General features: G+C 36.7%; 1 protein-coding gene across 2 annotated transcripts in view; it reads left to right on the top strand.

The window, feature by feature from the left end:
- The window catches only part of MYOF (myoferlin), a 64072-nt gene that overhangs the window by 31677 nt on the left and 18039 nt on the right, over window positions 1-14356 (top strand). For both annotated transcript variants that reach the window (XM_041461378.1, XM_041461379.1), the window contains exons 23-32: window positions 2135-2327; window positions 3361-3516; window positions 4500-4631; window positions 6637-6800; window positions 8465-8579; window positions 8692-8797; window positions 10339-10481; window positions 10792-10965; window positions 12146-12257; window positions 13510-13587. In XM_041461378.1, coding sequence (XP_041317312.1) covers window positions 2135-2327; window positions 3361-3516; window positions 4500-4631; window positions 6637-6800; window positions 8465-8579; window positions 8692-8797; window positions 10339-10481; window positions 10792-10965; window positions 12146-12257; window positions 13510-13587 — 1373 coding nt within the window. The remainder of the gene's footprint in view (window positions 1-2134; window positions 2328-3360; window positions 3517-4499; window positions 4632-6636; window positions 6801-8464; window positions 8580-8691; window positions 8798-10338; window positions 10482-10791; window positions 10966-12145; window positions 12258-13509; window positions 13588-14356) is intronic.

The following is a 14356-nucleotide window of genomic DNA, read 5'->3' as shown; positions in this document are numbered from 1 at the left end:
AAGAACTGAAATTCCAAAAGTGTCTGAAAGTAGTAAAACATCACATTGCCAAGCAAATAATCCATCTGGTTGTGTAATTCTCCATTATCTTAGGATAGTTTTATTACTGACAGTGATAAGACAAAACAGTATCTCTTGAAAAAAATCTGAGGGAGGATTTTTCTAAAAATGGATATTAGGTCTCTCTGCTGCCTTTCTTGCATCCTCCCTTCGTTAGAATTCCTCATGTACCTTTGGTTTACCTGTGTTTCAATGTTATTGCTGAAACTGAAGAGGGAAGAAAGTCTAGTACTTCACTGGTAAGCAAAAAAAAAAAAAAATCGAAAGGTATGCAGGGATTACAGGCCATAAAGATTGTGTTTTTGAATAAGCTTTTAGTTAATGTGTCTGTATGTATGGGGGTGGTCAGAGAAGGCAACAGAAGTCAGCATTTAGAGTTTTGAAAGAGAATAAATTCTAAATAGAGAGGAAGGAATTGTAGGAGAAAGAGACATTAAAAAAGGAAATATTGAGATGGGAAGAGTAAACAAGTGGGTGATAAAACAGCACCGGAAAAGTAAAGGAAAAATGACAGAACAATTATTATCTCTAAGAGGAAATAACAAAGAACATGAAATGAAAGAGCAAATTCATCATGTTGTAAAGCCAATAAAAAAATAAGCAGAGGAAAAACAAACAGTGGAGATCAGTATGTACTAGCAAAGAATTCCATGATAGAAAGCTTATGCAAAAATATAAACTGATAACTTCATAGGATGAATGTGATCTGAAAGAAACAGAGAGAAAGGACTGACAAACTCTAGGAAAGTAAAATGTGAAGGGCAAACTTTTGTCACATGGAGCCGGTGTGGAAACTTCAGGTCACTTCCTCATCCTGACACATATTTGCACTCTTATTAATTCAGACCATTGTTTTATAAAATATCACTCAACAATAATGGAGCAATAGCACTTAGATATAGCACCAAATGAACTTCTTGTTGTTTATGGGATACGGTGCTCTTTTTGGTGTTTTTTTTTCAGCAAACTCAAAAAATCTCTGTCAAAGACATAGCTCCCTGTTTTGAATTCATAGAGGATTTTTCCTTGCTGTGCTAAGGTTTAAATGAGTTAGAGTTTGTGAGAGTTTTCAGTGCACTACTTAAACCTAAAATGATTTGCCTTTCTGAAGGTTCTGATCTGGTACATGTGATTCATGCCAAAGTAGCTCCCAGGGCAGACAGCCCTTGCATTCAGATTAGTAGAACTAACTCTAGTGGAAGGCACAATAGTTAATGTCAAGGTTTTACAGAATCAAAACCCTTAGAAGTTCATAGCATGTCATTAAATGTAGGTCAAAGAAGAGAAACTAGGCAGTGTCTTTGGAAATTTTTAAACATTTTGTAAAATATCACATTAAAGATATTTTAATGAACTCTGGTAAAGGGATACGGTCATTGGTCCTGGAAAAGCTGCCTTTTCCTCAAACCTCCTCTCATTTTTCCGACAGAATTGGACAGGACAGTCAGGCACATGATGTGTTTCTGTGCAGAGGCAGGGCTCAATGATCCTTGAGAGTCCCTTCTAACTCAGGATTCTACAGCTTCTTGGTTCCATTGAATAGTTACTCTGCCCTCTGCTGACTCAGAAGTTCTGTGTCACAGATTTCTTTTAGAGTTCTTTGATGTTTTCTTGCCAGAGGGTTAGATAAATCTAGTCTTAGCCACAAGCCATATTTTATATTGAGTTTCTGAGAATATAAAGTTTCCACTGAAGGAAAGGAACCTAATCTTGGTCTGAAGGCACTGGTTTCAGTTTTGAGATGTACATTTTGAAAGGATAATTTTTTACTGTGACTATATAGAGAAATGGATTTTCCTTGGTTTGATTGGCGGCAATTACATTAAAGCAAACACCTCAAGGTGTTCTACCTTGGTGTTTGTTATGTAAGTACAGCCTTTGCCTTGCTTACTAGAAATACCTTGTGAGGTGAAAATCTCTGCAGAAATAGATGCAATAGCACTGTTCCAGTGGTTTTCAATCACAGGAAATAATGGCAACTCAATCTGTTGCCACTGTTTGCATGTCTGCATTTAGAGTGTAACTAAAGAAAAGCCACTTAGATAATTAACCATAACAAATATTCTCTTTTCAGTAAACCATTTCCCCTCATAGAAGGCAAATCTAATATTACAGTCCTTGACACTCAGATAGAAAAGCTGCGCCTCAAGTCTCTCAAACAGATTGGAGAAGCAGCAGCAAGGATGAGAAGTGAAGCTACTGAGGTGAAAGCCACTCTGACAGAAATTGAGGATTGGTTGGATAGATTACTGCAACTGAGTGAAGAGGTTAGTGCTTCACAATCCTGGTGTTTGGTTTAGCAGTACTGGCTAGTTTAGCAATACCTGTCTAACACAAATGGGTGTAAAGTTCACTGCTGATCAAGCAATATCCACTCTCTGTAGGATAGTAATTTTAGATGCTCTGAAGTAAACATGTTCCTCTCTGTAATTGCAATTTACTTAAAACTCATATGTTAGTTGTTCTCACTGAGAATGTGTGTTGGGTAATGATCACTCTGTGATTGGTAGAATAGACCCTGTTCTGTCCCCTCCTTTCTTCCAGAGCTGCAAGTCACTTTTCTGGTTCAGGGACTGCAGGGTATATGTTGGATTTCCACAGCTTGTAGCCATAGTAATCAACTAACTCTAACAGAGTTAAATGTGTTTCCGTGGATTTTTTTTTAAATTTTCACCAATGTTTTCTCTTTACATCTTGGCTATCTCATAGCTGGTTTTCACAACATTTTAGAAATGGTTTTATTTTCAGTTTGTTGTTTGTGCTCCGTAGAGCTACTGATTAAAAAAAAATAAAGAGCAATTAATTGGCCAGACTTGCAGCTAGCTCACAAAGGTGGGCACAGAACTCCAAAAAGGTAATAGGTGGTTTCTGTCCTCTGCTAAAAGTCTTACAATAACATACCCTTAATGTGGAAGCATCACAAGCAGTTTAATATGTAGCAGCTCAGTCCAAAGCATCAGCATATGGCATCCAGTCACTATCATCACCTTAAGGGAATCGAGAGACAAAATATCTCTAGTAAAGTTTATAAAAGATGTAAGGAATTTTTTTTATAAAACTTACTTTGCTTTCCAAATATCTCAATGGTATTTTTTTATTATTCCTTCAGAACTATATATTGGTTTACTTGCAAAACGAAACAATTCCCTCTATTTGTCATGTTTGTTGTGATTCATGATTCTAAATGATAAATCTTTTGACATAAGCCTTTATTTATGTTTCTCTTTTCTCAGCTCTAGAGTGGTTATTGTTCAATTAATTACTCTTCTTAACTCTCCTTTCCCCACAAATAATTCTCAGCCACAAAACAGTATGCCTGATGTGATCATATGGATGATCCGAGGGGAGAAAAGACTGGCCTATGCTCGTGTTCCTGCACACCAAGTGCTGTACTCCACGGCGAGCCCTGAATCATCTGGTAAATATTGTGGAAAGACCCAAACAATCTTCTTAAAGGTACTATTTTTTTCTCCTTAAGAAATAATTAACTCCCTGAATTGGCATGCCATCTGACATGAGTATGAAACATGCAAACAAACTATGAACAATGAGGTGCCAAATTCAGGACAGATTAGAAGCCAACTGCATATAGAGTCTTCAAAATATCACAGAACTTTTAAGCTTATCATAAGGCGGTTAGAACCAGTATGGGCCCCTATTTCTGAGACTTTTCTAAAAGAGCTCAAAATTGTGACAGAACTTTAAAAGTATTAATGGAGTTGATATTTGGACATCAATGGAAACTTTCAGAGGGAATAATAAGTGTAAGTCAGAGAAGTTCCAAAAACTTACTCAAAGTTTTGGATGGTTTTCTGTAAGCAATAGAGCATGTCTACACTCAGAAGCTGTCTCTCTGAATTGAGTCTTACTCTTGAATGGGAATGCCTTTCTCCATCTAAGTTGATATTGTATTCAGTTGAAATAAACTTAACCAGGAAAAAAGCAATCTGACAGTAAAACAAGAGCACTTACAGAGTTTGTAATTTTACTAGTAGTGATATTCATGAATGCCTCAATGCAAACAAGTCTGTGTCTTCACAGTTTTATTCAAACCACCATTGATTCTGCTTTTACTGATTCATCCCTGCTAACCTCTACATTTCCAGTCTCCCAACAAGAAACTCCAATATCAACATTTAAGTTTTAAGTTGTTGTCAAAACTGAAAACTCATTGCTGAATGAAACTTGGGAGAGAATATACAGGAACAGGGATGATACTACCATTAATGTGTTTGGTTTTCACATGCCCTAGGCAGGTATCATTTAAAGAATGTTTTCCTCCTGTAGTACTTATTACTGGCTTTTGAGAAAAAGCAGTACAGGAGGAGATAAATAAATATGTATTGTTACTCATATCTCTTTGTTAATATATATCTTTTACTGAAAGTTATGATACCTCCATAACAGAACAAAGAATAACATTTTTGTTTGTGTGCCAGTACCCGCAGGACAAGACGAAAGATGTCAAAATGCCCGCAGAGCTGCGAATTAACATTTGGCTGGGGCTCAGTGCGGTTGAAAAGAAGTTTAACAGCTTTGCAGAGGGAACATTCAGTGTTTTTGCAGAAATGGTATGTCCAGCATTGCTTTCTTACTTTAAACTTGGATGTGAATGTTGGGAATTCAAGGCAGCTGGAGCTTTTTTGAATTTCTTTGCATGCTGGACAGAAAGAGAGAGTAGTGTTTATTATAAGGAAACCAGTAGAACCCATTCAAGGCAATTAATAATCAAGTCCATTGTGCCTACCAGGTGAACTTCAGCAGACCAGATTCTGAACTGGTTAGTCACTACAAATCTGGTTAACTCCAGTGATTTCAAATACATTTATTTTAGATTTTTATCAGTGTAATTAAGATGGAGATCTAAACTATTATGTTTTGGCACGTGAATAATCCTTTTTTTTTTTTAATTGATTCTTCACTTCTACAAATGGTACTTGCATAGGAGTGGTTTTGCTTAATAATAGTTCTTTTGTAGCAGCAGAAAATTTACTGTTGCTGACAAAATGCTATAATACAATAACATTTTAATGGGAAGAGTAAACAAAGTCAGAATTCAAATGCTTGAAATAGTCCCACAGCAAACAATAGAGGTTTTGGATGGTAGTAGCAGGTGTGTTTTATATGCCACATCACGTAATGGTGCATACAATCCAGTAGCAGTAAACTAACTAATAAAAAGACATTTTTACAGTGATGTTACTGTTGCACCTATGCTTAAATATTTAGTAGTGCTGTCCTAAGTCACTTAAAGCAATGGGTGTTCAAATCCATTATTTAAGTATACAGTTTAAGAGGTATTGAATGTCTCTTTTGCTGGTCTTCAACAATCGCTTTTTTGAATTTCTTTGCATGCTGGACAGAAAGAGAGAGTAGTGTTTATTATAAGGAAACCAGTAGAACCCATTCAAGGCAATTAATAATCAAGTCCATTGTGCCTACCAGGTGAACTTCAGCAGACCAGATTCTGAACTGGTTAGTCACTACAAATCTGGTTAACTCCAGTGATTTCAAATACATTTATTTTAGATTTTTATCAGTGTAATTAAGATGGAGATCTAAACTATTATGTTTTGGCACGTGAATAATCCTTTTTTTTTTTTAATTGATTCTTCACTTCTACAAATGGTACTTGCATAGGAGTGGTTTTGCTTAATAATAGTTCTTTTGTAGCAGCAGAAAATTTACTGTTGCTGACAAAATGCTATAATACAATAACATTTTAATGGGAAGAGTAAACAAAGTCAGAATTCAAATGCTTGAAATAGTCCCACAGCAAACAATAGAGGTTTTGGATGGTAGTAGCAGGTGTGTTTTATATGCCACATCACGTAATGGTGCATACAATCCAGTAGCAGTAAACTAACTAATAAAAAGACATTTTTACAGTGATGTTACTGTTGCACCTATGCTTAAATATTTAGTAGTGCTGTCCTAAGTCACTTAAAGCAATGGGTGTTCAAATCCATTATTTAAGTATACAGTTTAAGAGGTATTGAATGTCTCTTTTGCTGGTCTTTCTGCCCTTATTCCTGGAAAACAACAGTTTTCCAGGAATAAGGGCAGAAAACTCAAGACCATCATAAACTACAAATAATCCCAGAAGGGGAAATAGACTGGGCTGACATCAGAATCATGCCCCTGGGAACTACTATGCTTAGATTTTGATTCAATTCTACATGTTACAAAAGAAAATATTTTAAAGAGGAGGAGATTTGACATGCAAACGAATGACAGAATCATGCATCTAGGGAACAGAAGGAACTTCTTTGAACAATGTAACATGATTTTATTTAACAGAGCTTTGATTTAGAGAAGTTTTTACTGTAGTTGTAGGGAGGTATTACATTGAGAAGGTTGTTTACCAGGCAGCATAGAAGAAAATGAAAGAAAGAAATTGAAGATGACATTGCAGAGTAATGTGGAAAGGGAAAGGGAGTACTTAATTTCAGAGGAAGTAAATTTATAGTAAAGTGTTTCAGTTATAATAGTTACATAAATATATAATTTTTTTCCTCCTAAGAGCTGTCTATTATTCCGAAATAATAATTGGATTTTTGCTTTCTTCCCACACAGTATGAAAATCAGGCTCTCCTTTTTGGAAAGTGGGGTACCTCAGGACTTGTTGGTCGCCACAAGTTTTCTGATGTTACAGGAAAAATCAAACTGAAAAGAGAGTACTTTCTACCCCCAAAGGGCTGGGACTGGGAAGGAGAATGGATGGTTGATCCTGAAAGAAGGTCAGATTCTTTTAATTTTATGCAGATAGGAATAAAGGCATTTGTGGTGTTGAGTAAAAGCTCCTCTCTGTTTTCTTGGTTGAGAAAGGGATTTTAAGCTGAATGTTCCAGGACAGCAGAAACCAACCAATAGTCAAAGCTAGTTAATAGTGCTAAAATTAACATTACCTTTTCTAAAAATTAAAACAAAACAGGCAACAGAAAGAAAGTATCCATTTCTAAGAACTATCTTATGGTTTTGCAATCCCCAGGTTATGATGGCTATATTGCTTATATTCTCTGGGTATCAGTGCTTCATCTTTTAGAAAGGGATAATAACAATATTTCATGCCTAGGAAGCTGATATGGGGCTTACATGTGTCTGTGTGAGATCCACAGATCCTGCTGTGATGGTTTCAGAGCAGACCATTGGATTGGTGGATCTTCCCTAGATAGAAACTTAACCGTGGCATCCAGTATAAATCTGCAGTTCATGCTGTAGCAACACCATTACACCATGGGCATTCACAAACACTGGATGGTTTTTTGTGTTTATTTCATTAAATGGTGAAAAGTAACAACAAACTAAACAACTGTCACAGTTATTTCTCAGACTGACTCAAGGCAGGTGTTGTTTTCAGTAGAAGGTTGTGGTGCCATGTGGCAGCTCCTCCCCTGGCAGAACAAATTCATGAAGTGTCTGTCCTTCCTCAGCTCCAACAGGTTCAGTCTTGCTCTGCCAGAGATTTTCAGCTCTGGAGTTGTGCCAGTCCAGCTGTGTTGCCACACTTTATGCCAGACTGAGAACATTATTTGTTTCATAAACAAAAACCAGCATGAGAAAGACTAAAAGAAAATAAATACTTTTTTTCTAAAAGAAAATATTTGACCCATTTTAAATTCTTGTGTTCTGACGGTGAAAAATATATAGAACTGTTGCTGTAGAAAAACTGTGGGAAAAATATGTGCTATTGTAAAATTTTATGTTATAGGCATGAACGGATGGGGTTTTGTTTATATTAAATCAATAGTTCTTATGAATAAGATGACATGAAGAAATTGCATCAAATCCTGTTGAAATGCATATTTTTGCCATGCAGCTTCTTCTACTGGGAGATGATCTGTGGCTCGATTTGGCCATGAAAGGGCAGTGTGGAACATGCTTTGGTGCCTTTTGAACCACAGTGAACCACTGTGCCTGACAGCAACAGGCTTTTGTCATTTCATGTTCTCCTATTTCTTTTACTTGCAAAGTAGAAAAATATTAGCCAATTGATTGCTTGCCCTGTCAACAGCATAAATGGAAACAAACTTAAATACATTGCCAAACTTTAATGTAAACATAGATGCATGTGTTTTAGAGATGCATATAATTCATACACAGTCCTTGTCTCCTACACTTAAATTTATTTTGTTTTTTCTTTTTCCAAGAGGATGTGTTCAAAGCAGATCCTGAATAAAACAGCAGTTAAACATTCCTGCTAGTCACTCATATTTATGAGTAATGTTCCTCCTACTGCTTACTACTACTGGAGTTTCTTCAGTATTTTTTCCTAAGTTTCCTTCGTATAGCTGGACAGTGCAGAATACCCCCATGTGTGCACATTCTGCACTATGTTTCTATATCTTTTCTGTAGTGAACTAAAATGGGTTTTATTTATTATTGTATTTTTTTGGACATGCAGTCTGTTGACTGAAGCTGATGCTGGTCATACTGAGTTTACTGATGAGGTATATGAAAATGAGAGTCGCTATCCTGGCGGGGAATGGAAAGCATCTGAGGAGAGTTTCACAGATGTGGTGAGAGTTAAATTTTTCACTGGATAAGTTAAGAGAAGGAGTACTATGTTTTGCTACACAGTGTATTTACCTTTCTAATGCAGAAAACTGTTATATTTCCCTTACATGAAAGAATGGAGAAAAAGCCCCACCTCCACGTGAATTCACATGTCCTTTTGGATGGGTGTGGGACGATGATGCTTGGAAATCCGATTTAAATCGAGCAGTGGATGAGCATGGTAAGACTTACTGTTTATCTGCTGATATTAGGACAATCTGCTGTAGATCATAATGACGGAGGACACATGTCAAAACTGTAGCAATATTCTGGGCCTCATATTGGTTGCCCTATGGAAAAATACCAAGGAAGTATTTGGATAAAGTTGCTTGCGGAGATAATATGACATTGAGAAAGTCTTCACTTTCTGCATCTATTTCTATTTCCATTTTAATTGATTAGTAGCAGCATTTGAGGGTTTTTAGAGAAGTCAGAAGGCTGAGACCTGAAACCTCTGTAATTGCACCAAGAACAAGTGGCAAAGCCAGGTTTGGGTCTGTCTGATAATTTACCTGTGAGCCTTCAGCCATGGGATGAGTCACCAAATAATGCAACAAAGTGAATCAGGAAGTCTGGGGACTAAAGGAAGTGGGAAACCCGTTTGTGTTGGTCACACACCACACAAGTGTAGGAAGGAATCCTGGATTGCTGAGAGAAGAATAGCAGCACTGAATTTGTGGAAAGGGAGCCGTGCAGGACTGATCAGGATGAAACATTGGTTATTAGGCAATTCTGAAATGAAAAAAAGTTCAAAATCTTTCTGTGAAGAGTCAGGTACTGCTGAAGAGAGATTTTCAGATTATATCTATTACTAATATGATCAGGTTAGAAAATCCTAATATGCTTATTACTTTCAATAAATTAAGACCATTGTCATCACTGAAAGTTGTGATATAAACAAGCTCTCAAGACCATAATTTGGATTCTACAGCAACAGGAAAAAGTAGTCAGTGTCTCATAGCAAAGTATTTACAGGGCATTGGTTTGATGGTTTGAAAACAAAATAAATAATTTTACAAAAAGGGAAGATCATGGCAGATAATGGAAAACACAACATTTTGCATAACTGTGGTAAATTTTTGTTCTGTTCTAAACGAAATGAAAATTCTCAAATAATTATTGCTTCTAAATAAAAAATAACTAGCTATTAGAGTAGAAAAAAAAATATTTCTCTAGAGTACCTGGTAGGAGTCGGCAGTAAGTTTTTAATGAGATCAATTTAAATTAAATTCTGAGTCTTGGATGCTTGGCAACTGAATTATCCATAGACCAAAAATACAGTAACAGGCTTGCCAGTTCTTAAAGTTTTGTGATCACAGTTCATGTGGTTGATGTTCCTTTAAATGAAAAGCTGCTGGAGTCACAAGAGTGCACAGAGCATTTGACTCTTGTTTAAAATTAATGGTTAGATTTTCCTGCAATGAAGTGTGAAAATGCGATATCAACCTCTGAGAAAACAAAAATGCAAAGAAAAGAACTTGAAATTTATTTTATCTGTTTTAATGTTAAGATTTTTATTGTCACAAATATTGCAACCCAGCATTATTATAAAATGTCATCAGTGGCCCCCTGGCTATTAGGCTGTAAGGGTGTGCAATGCTGAATAGTCTCCTGTGGTAAAGCTTCATCCTCTGTAGGCATGGTCACTCTGACACCGTGCTTGTCTTCTCTGTATCTCCCTTGTATTTCTGAAAATGTACCAACTCATCAATTCTGCTTTAGGCTGGGAATATGGAATTACTATTCCTCCAGACGCTAAACCCAAGTCATGGGTTGCTGCAGAGAAAATGTACCACACGCATCGACGACGAAGGCTGGTGCGGAAACGCAGGAGGGAACAGCCTGAAGGAATGACAGCAGGAAGGGTAAGAAAGAGAGATCCAGGCAGGGACTTGTACATTGTAACAGTCTGAGGTTTTTGGTTTGTTTGGTTTTAAATCTGCATGAGATTACTCATTACCTGAGTGAAGAAAAAATGTAATACCAAGCAAAAAAAAAAATCTACAACAACCTTTTACATTTTCATTATATTCCCTTTCTTAATCTTTTTGTACATTGATGCTTCTAGCCTTGGTTTATGAGGGGTTTTTAGGCCTGCCAGAGGAAACACTGCTTTTTTTCACTACAGTCACACAACACTGTTGTCTTGTGCCAACAAGAATTTATATCTTCAAGGGAAGGTCATCATATGAAGACCAAGAAGGATGGGAATATGCTTCCTTGATTGGCTGGAAATTTCACTGGGAACAACGCAGTTCTGATACTTTCCGTCGAAGACGATGGAGACGAAAAATGGCTCCCTCAGAGACACATGGCGCTGCAGCTATCTTTAAACTTGAAGGTGCTTTGGTAAGAGACAGTGTCAAACACACCTTTCAAAGGTCAACCTGTTAATTTGCAGTAAATAAACAAATATATTGGACGTTTTAGCCCCTGAATTGTTAAACTGGTGTATAACTGAGAAGTTAATACAGTGTATATTGTTTAAATTATTTAGTCAGAAAGAGATCATTAAAGTGGGGTTAGAGATTCTTGTATTATTACTAATTTTTTATATTTTGTTACATATGCAATATTATATATCACATTATATATAATTTATGTTTTTTTTTTTAATCTTACTTTATTTTTAAAATTATTTTTATTTTTGCATTATGTGAGATTTACCTCAAAAGGCCAAATTACTAGCTTCTTGTAAGTGAAAAGATAGTTCAAGCTTTTCATGCATGTAATTTAGATGTTTTAACATTGGCACAAGAGACAACAGGCTTGGAAAAAGCTGCCCCTGACGAATATGTGCTTGTGTAAGCAACCCAACACAAGAAAAGATAGCAAAAAAAAACCACAAGAAAACAAAATAGTTTGTTGGAGAAGCCAGAATTTCATATGACACAGATAGATGAGCAGAATGCAGTTATTCCTCAGGTTTTGAGGTTAACACAGCTTCAGAAATAACCTCTATTTACCAAAATACAAACTGTAGCAAATAATGTGAGAAGGCTCCTTTGTTTTTATAAAATATATAATAATTCTGAGTGTATAGCATTAACAAAACTTTGCACTTTTTTTTTGAATGTTTCTCTTTTTCACATCAAATTTTGACCAAGGATTCACTGACAGCATTTTCTTTCTCCAGTTAATTTGGCTGCTCTGAATAATAATTCCTATTTCAGTTTTGCTTGTGCTGGGATAAAGCCTTGGAGCAGTTCTCTGCCACAGCACAGTGCAGAAGACATGGGAGCTTTCCTCCACTATGAGCTGATAGGTAGCTGGTACATATCCAGAAAAAAAACATTCTGGAAGTAAGATGAAATGACTGCCTATGATTTCTGCAGAGTTTCAACTGGCAACAGGAAATGACCTCTGGTCATGAGTAAACATCTTGTAAAGTACGTTCATTCACAGAAGTAAATTTCTCCTTGTGCTGGAAGAGAGATGGAAACCCATGAATTCCCCCACATAGTCCATTTCTATCAAGCTCCTTCTATGTTTGTAAATACTCAATAACTTTCTCTGTGTGTAATTTCAGGGAGCAGACAATAGTGCTGATGATGGAGAAGGGAAGAGTTCAGACAAAGCCAGGGAGTCAGCTACAACAGTATTTGGTGCCAATACACCAATGGTTTCCTGCTATTTTGACAGTAGGTTCTTTAACAATTCTTTTCTCAAAAATGGTGACTGTTTCATTTTGGTCTCAAACAGAATCATAAATCTTTGTGGTTTACATCTAGCTTTATATGCCTTCTCTAGTAATTACGATCAGACTCTTGATTAGATCCTATTTAAGTTATTAAAGAAAAATTACAGTTAGTCATTTTGATATTTCAGTCTGCTATCACACAGATATTTTAAAACCTGTATGGGACAGGAATTTTAATGCTAAATTTAACTTTTTTGTTGGTTCAGGTCACTTAACCAGCTCAGTGCAGGATCAGACAATGCCTGGCCCAGAGGAAGCAGTACCATGTAGTTGAGTTGGCAAAGTGAACAAAACTGTAACTTTGCCAACCTGGATGGGTTTTAAATTCTTTGTAATCACTATAATGTGAATCACAAAAGCAGGGATGTTGAGATGGGAGCCACCAGTTCTAGTTAACAGGAATAGAGGGCAGTTCTGGGACTTAACATCCTTTCTGAGGAGCCCTGACTGGAACACTTGTCTTTATTTGAACTCTGCAGAACTTGATCAACCTGCCGAGAGTGGATGTCTAAATCTTAAATATTTCAGAACCTGGGGAATATTGTTTTACTAATGACCACAGCTGGAGGAAAATGGCACTCTTCCTTGCCAGAGGTCAGAGGTTTCAGCACAATGAGGCTGAATATAGCGGCTCAGAATTTTTCAAGGGCTGAAATGGTTACACCTGACATCTTTTAAAGAAAAGCTGTAGTAACCTAGCGTCACATGGTCCTGGGTCAGGGCCACTCACATCTTCTTTTTAAGCTATTCCATCTAACATGCAGTGGTTTATTTTTTAAAATCTTATAACCAAAGACACAGAGTTGCAATTGGAATAACTTTCTAGGCTAAGAGCTAAAAATGTGAAAGACCCAGGACCTTGGAAGTGCTGTAGTGAATACTTAAATTAAGCAACAGAGTGCCCAGTTCTTGATTCTCAAACTGTTTCAAACAGCAATTTTTGAATGGAAGGATTTTTAGATGATCATATGGTGAAAAAAGCCCAGAGAGCATTAGTGATTTTTTTTTATTTCTGCTTCGTGTTCTCAGGTGCTAGCTCCTTGGTATTAATACACTAATCACATGAAAAGCAAAAATGTTACTACAGAGCTAATGTCAAAATGTGTAAGGCATTTGTACAAACTCAAAATATCTTCATCACATAAAAGAAGCCTGTATAATGCAGCTGAACTGGTTTTATTTGTTTGATACAGGAGTATATACTTACCACCTCCGTTGTTACATCTACCAGGCAAGAAACCTCATGGCTTTAGACAAAGACAGTTTTTCAGGTATGGAAAAATCCTTCCAATGGTGCAGAAAACCCACATTTGCCATGAACTTGTAGCTTGATTTATTTGGATGTAGAATATCTTAACTCCTTAAGGTCTGTGTGTAGGTCCCAGCCACTGAAACTATGCCGTGAAGAAAGTCTCAGCTTAATTACATATGATCTGAATTTGGTTACTACTGCCCCAGAGGCTGCTGCAAACGAAGTGCTCTGTATGTCCTGTACCAGTTGCTGCCAGTGAATTCTCAGTGAGGGACTGGATTTCAGATGAGGTCCGAATTTCCCATGACCAGGCCCTTCCTTTTGCCTTGGGTACTCCTAACCATAGCCTACATGCAGTTTTGTCCTGCAGGAAGCTTGCACAAAAGCAAGGATGAAGAAAGCTGGATGGTTTCTTCATTAGTTATGGCACCAACTGCCTCTCAGTGTTCAGTGTTTTATATTGTTATGGAAATGAACTTGCAAAAAACTGCACTGTGCCTTACTGATAAGCATGTCTTTTATTTGTTTATACACATTTATTTCCAACTCTTAGGTGTTCCATCAGTGCTGTGTCCATCTGGCATCTTTGTAGTCAGGCTAATACTGAGTTTTGAAGTTTTGCTAATTCAAATCAACATTTCACTAGAAAGCTACAGAGCAAATTGAATTTAGATTCTGTAAGAATATGACTACACTTCCTTTAAGGAAGTTCAGCAAAAGACACAGCTGAAATGAATTTTCTTTCTCCATTACCCTCCGTTTGCATCCCTCTTTTCCCCCCTGTAACT

Source organism: Pyrgilauda ruficollis, unplaced genomic scaffold (assembly GCF_017590135.1).
Source record: "Pyrgilauda ruficollis isolate IOZ18807 unplaced genomic scaffold, ASM1759013v1 scaffold15, whole genome shotgun sequence".
Taxonomy (NCBI): domain Eukaryota; kingdom Metazoa; phylum Chordata; class Aves; order Passeriformes; family Passeridae; genus Pyrgilauda; species Pyrgilauda ruficollis.
The sequence above is the reverse complement of the archived record's forward strand: the minus strand, read 5'-3'. Positions and strand labels throughout refer to the sequence as shown.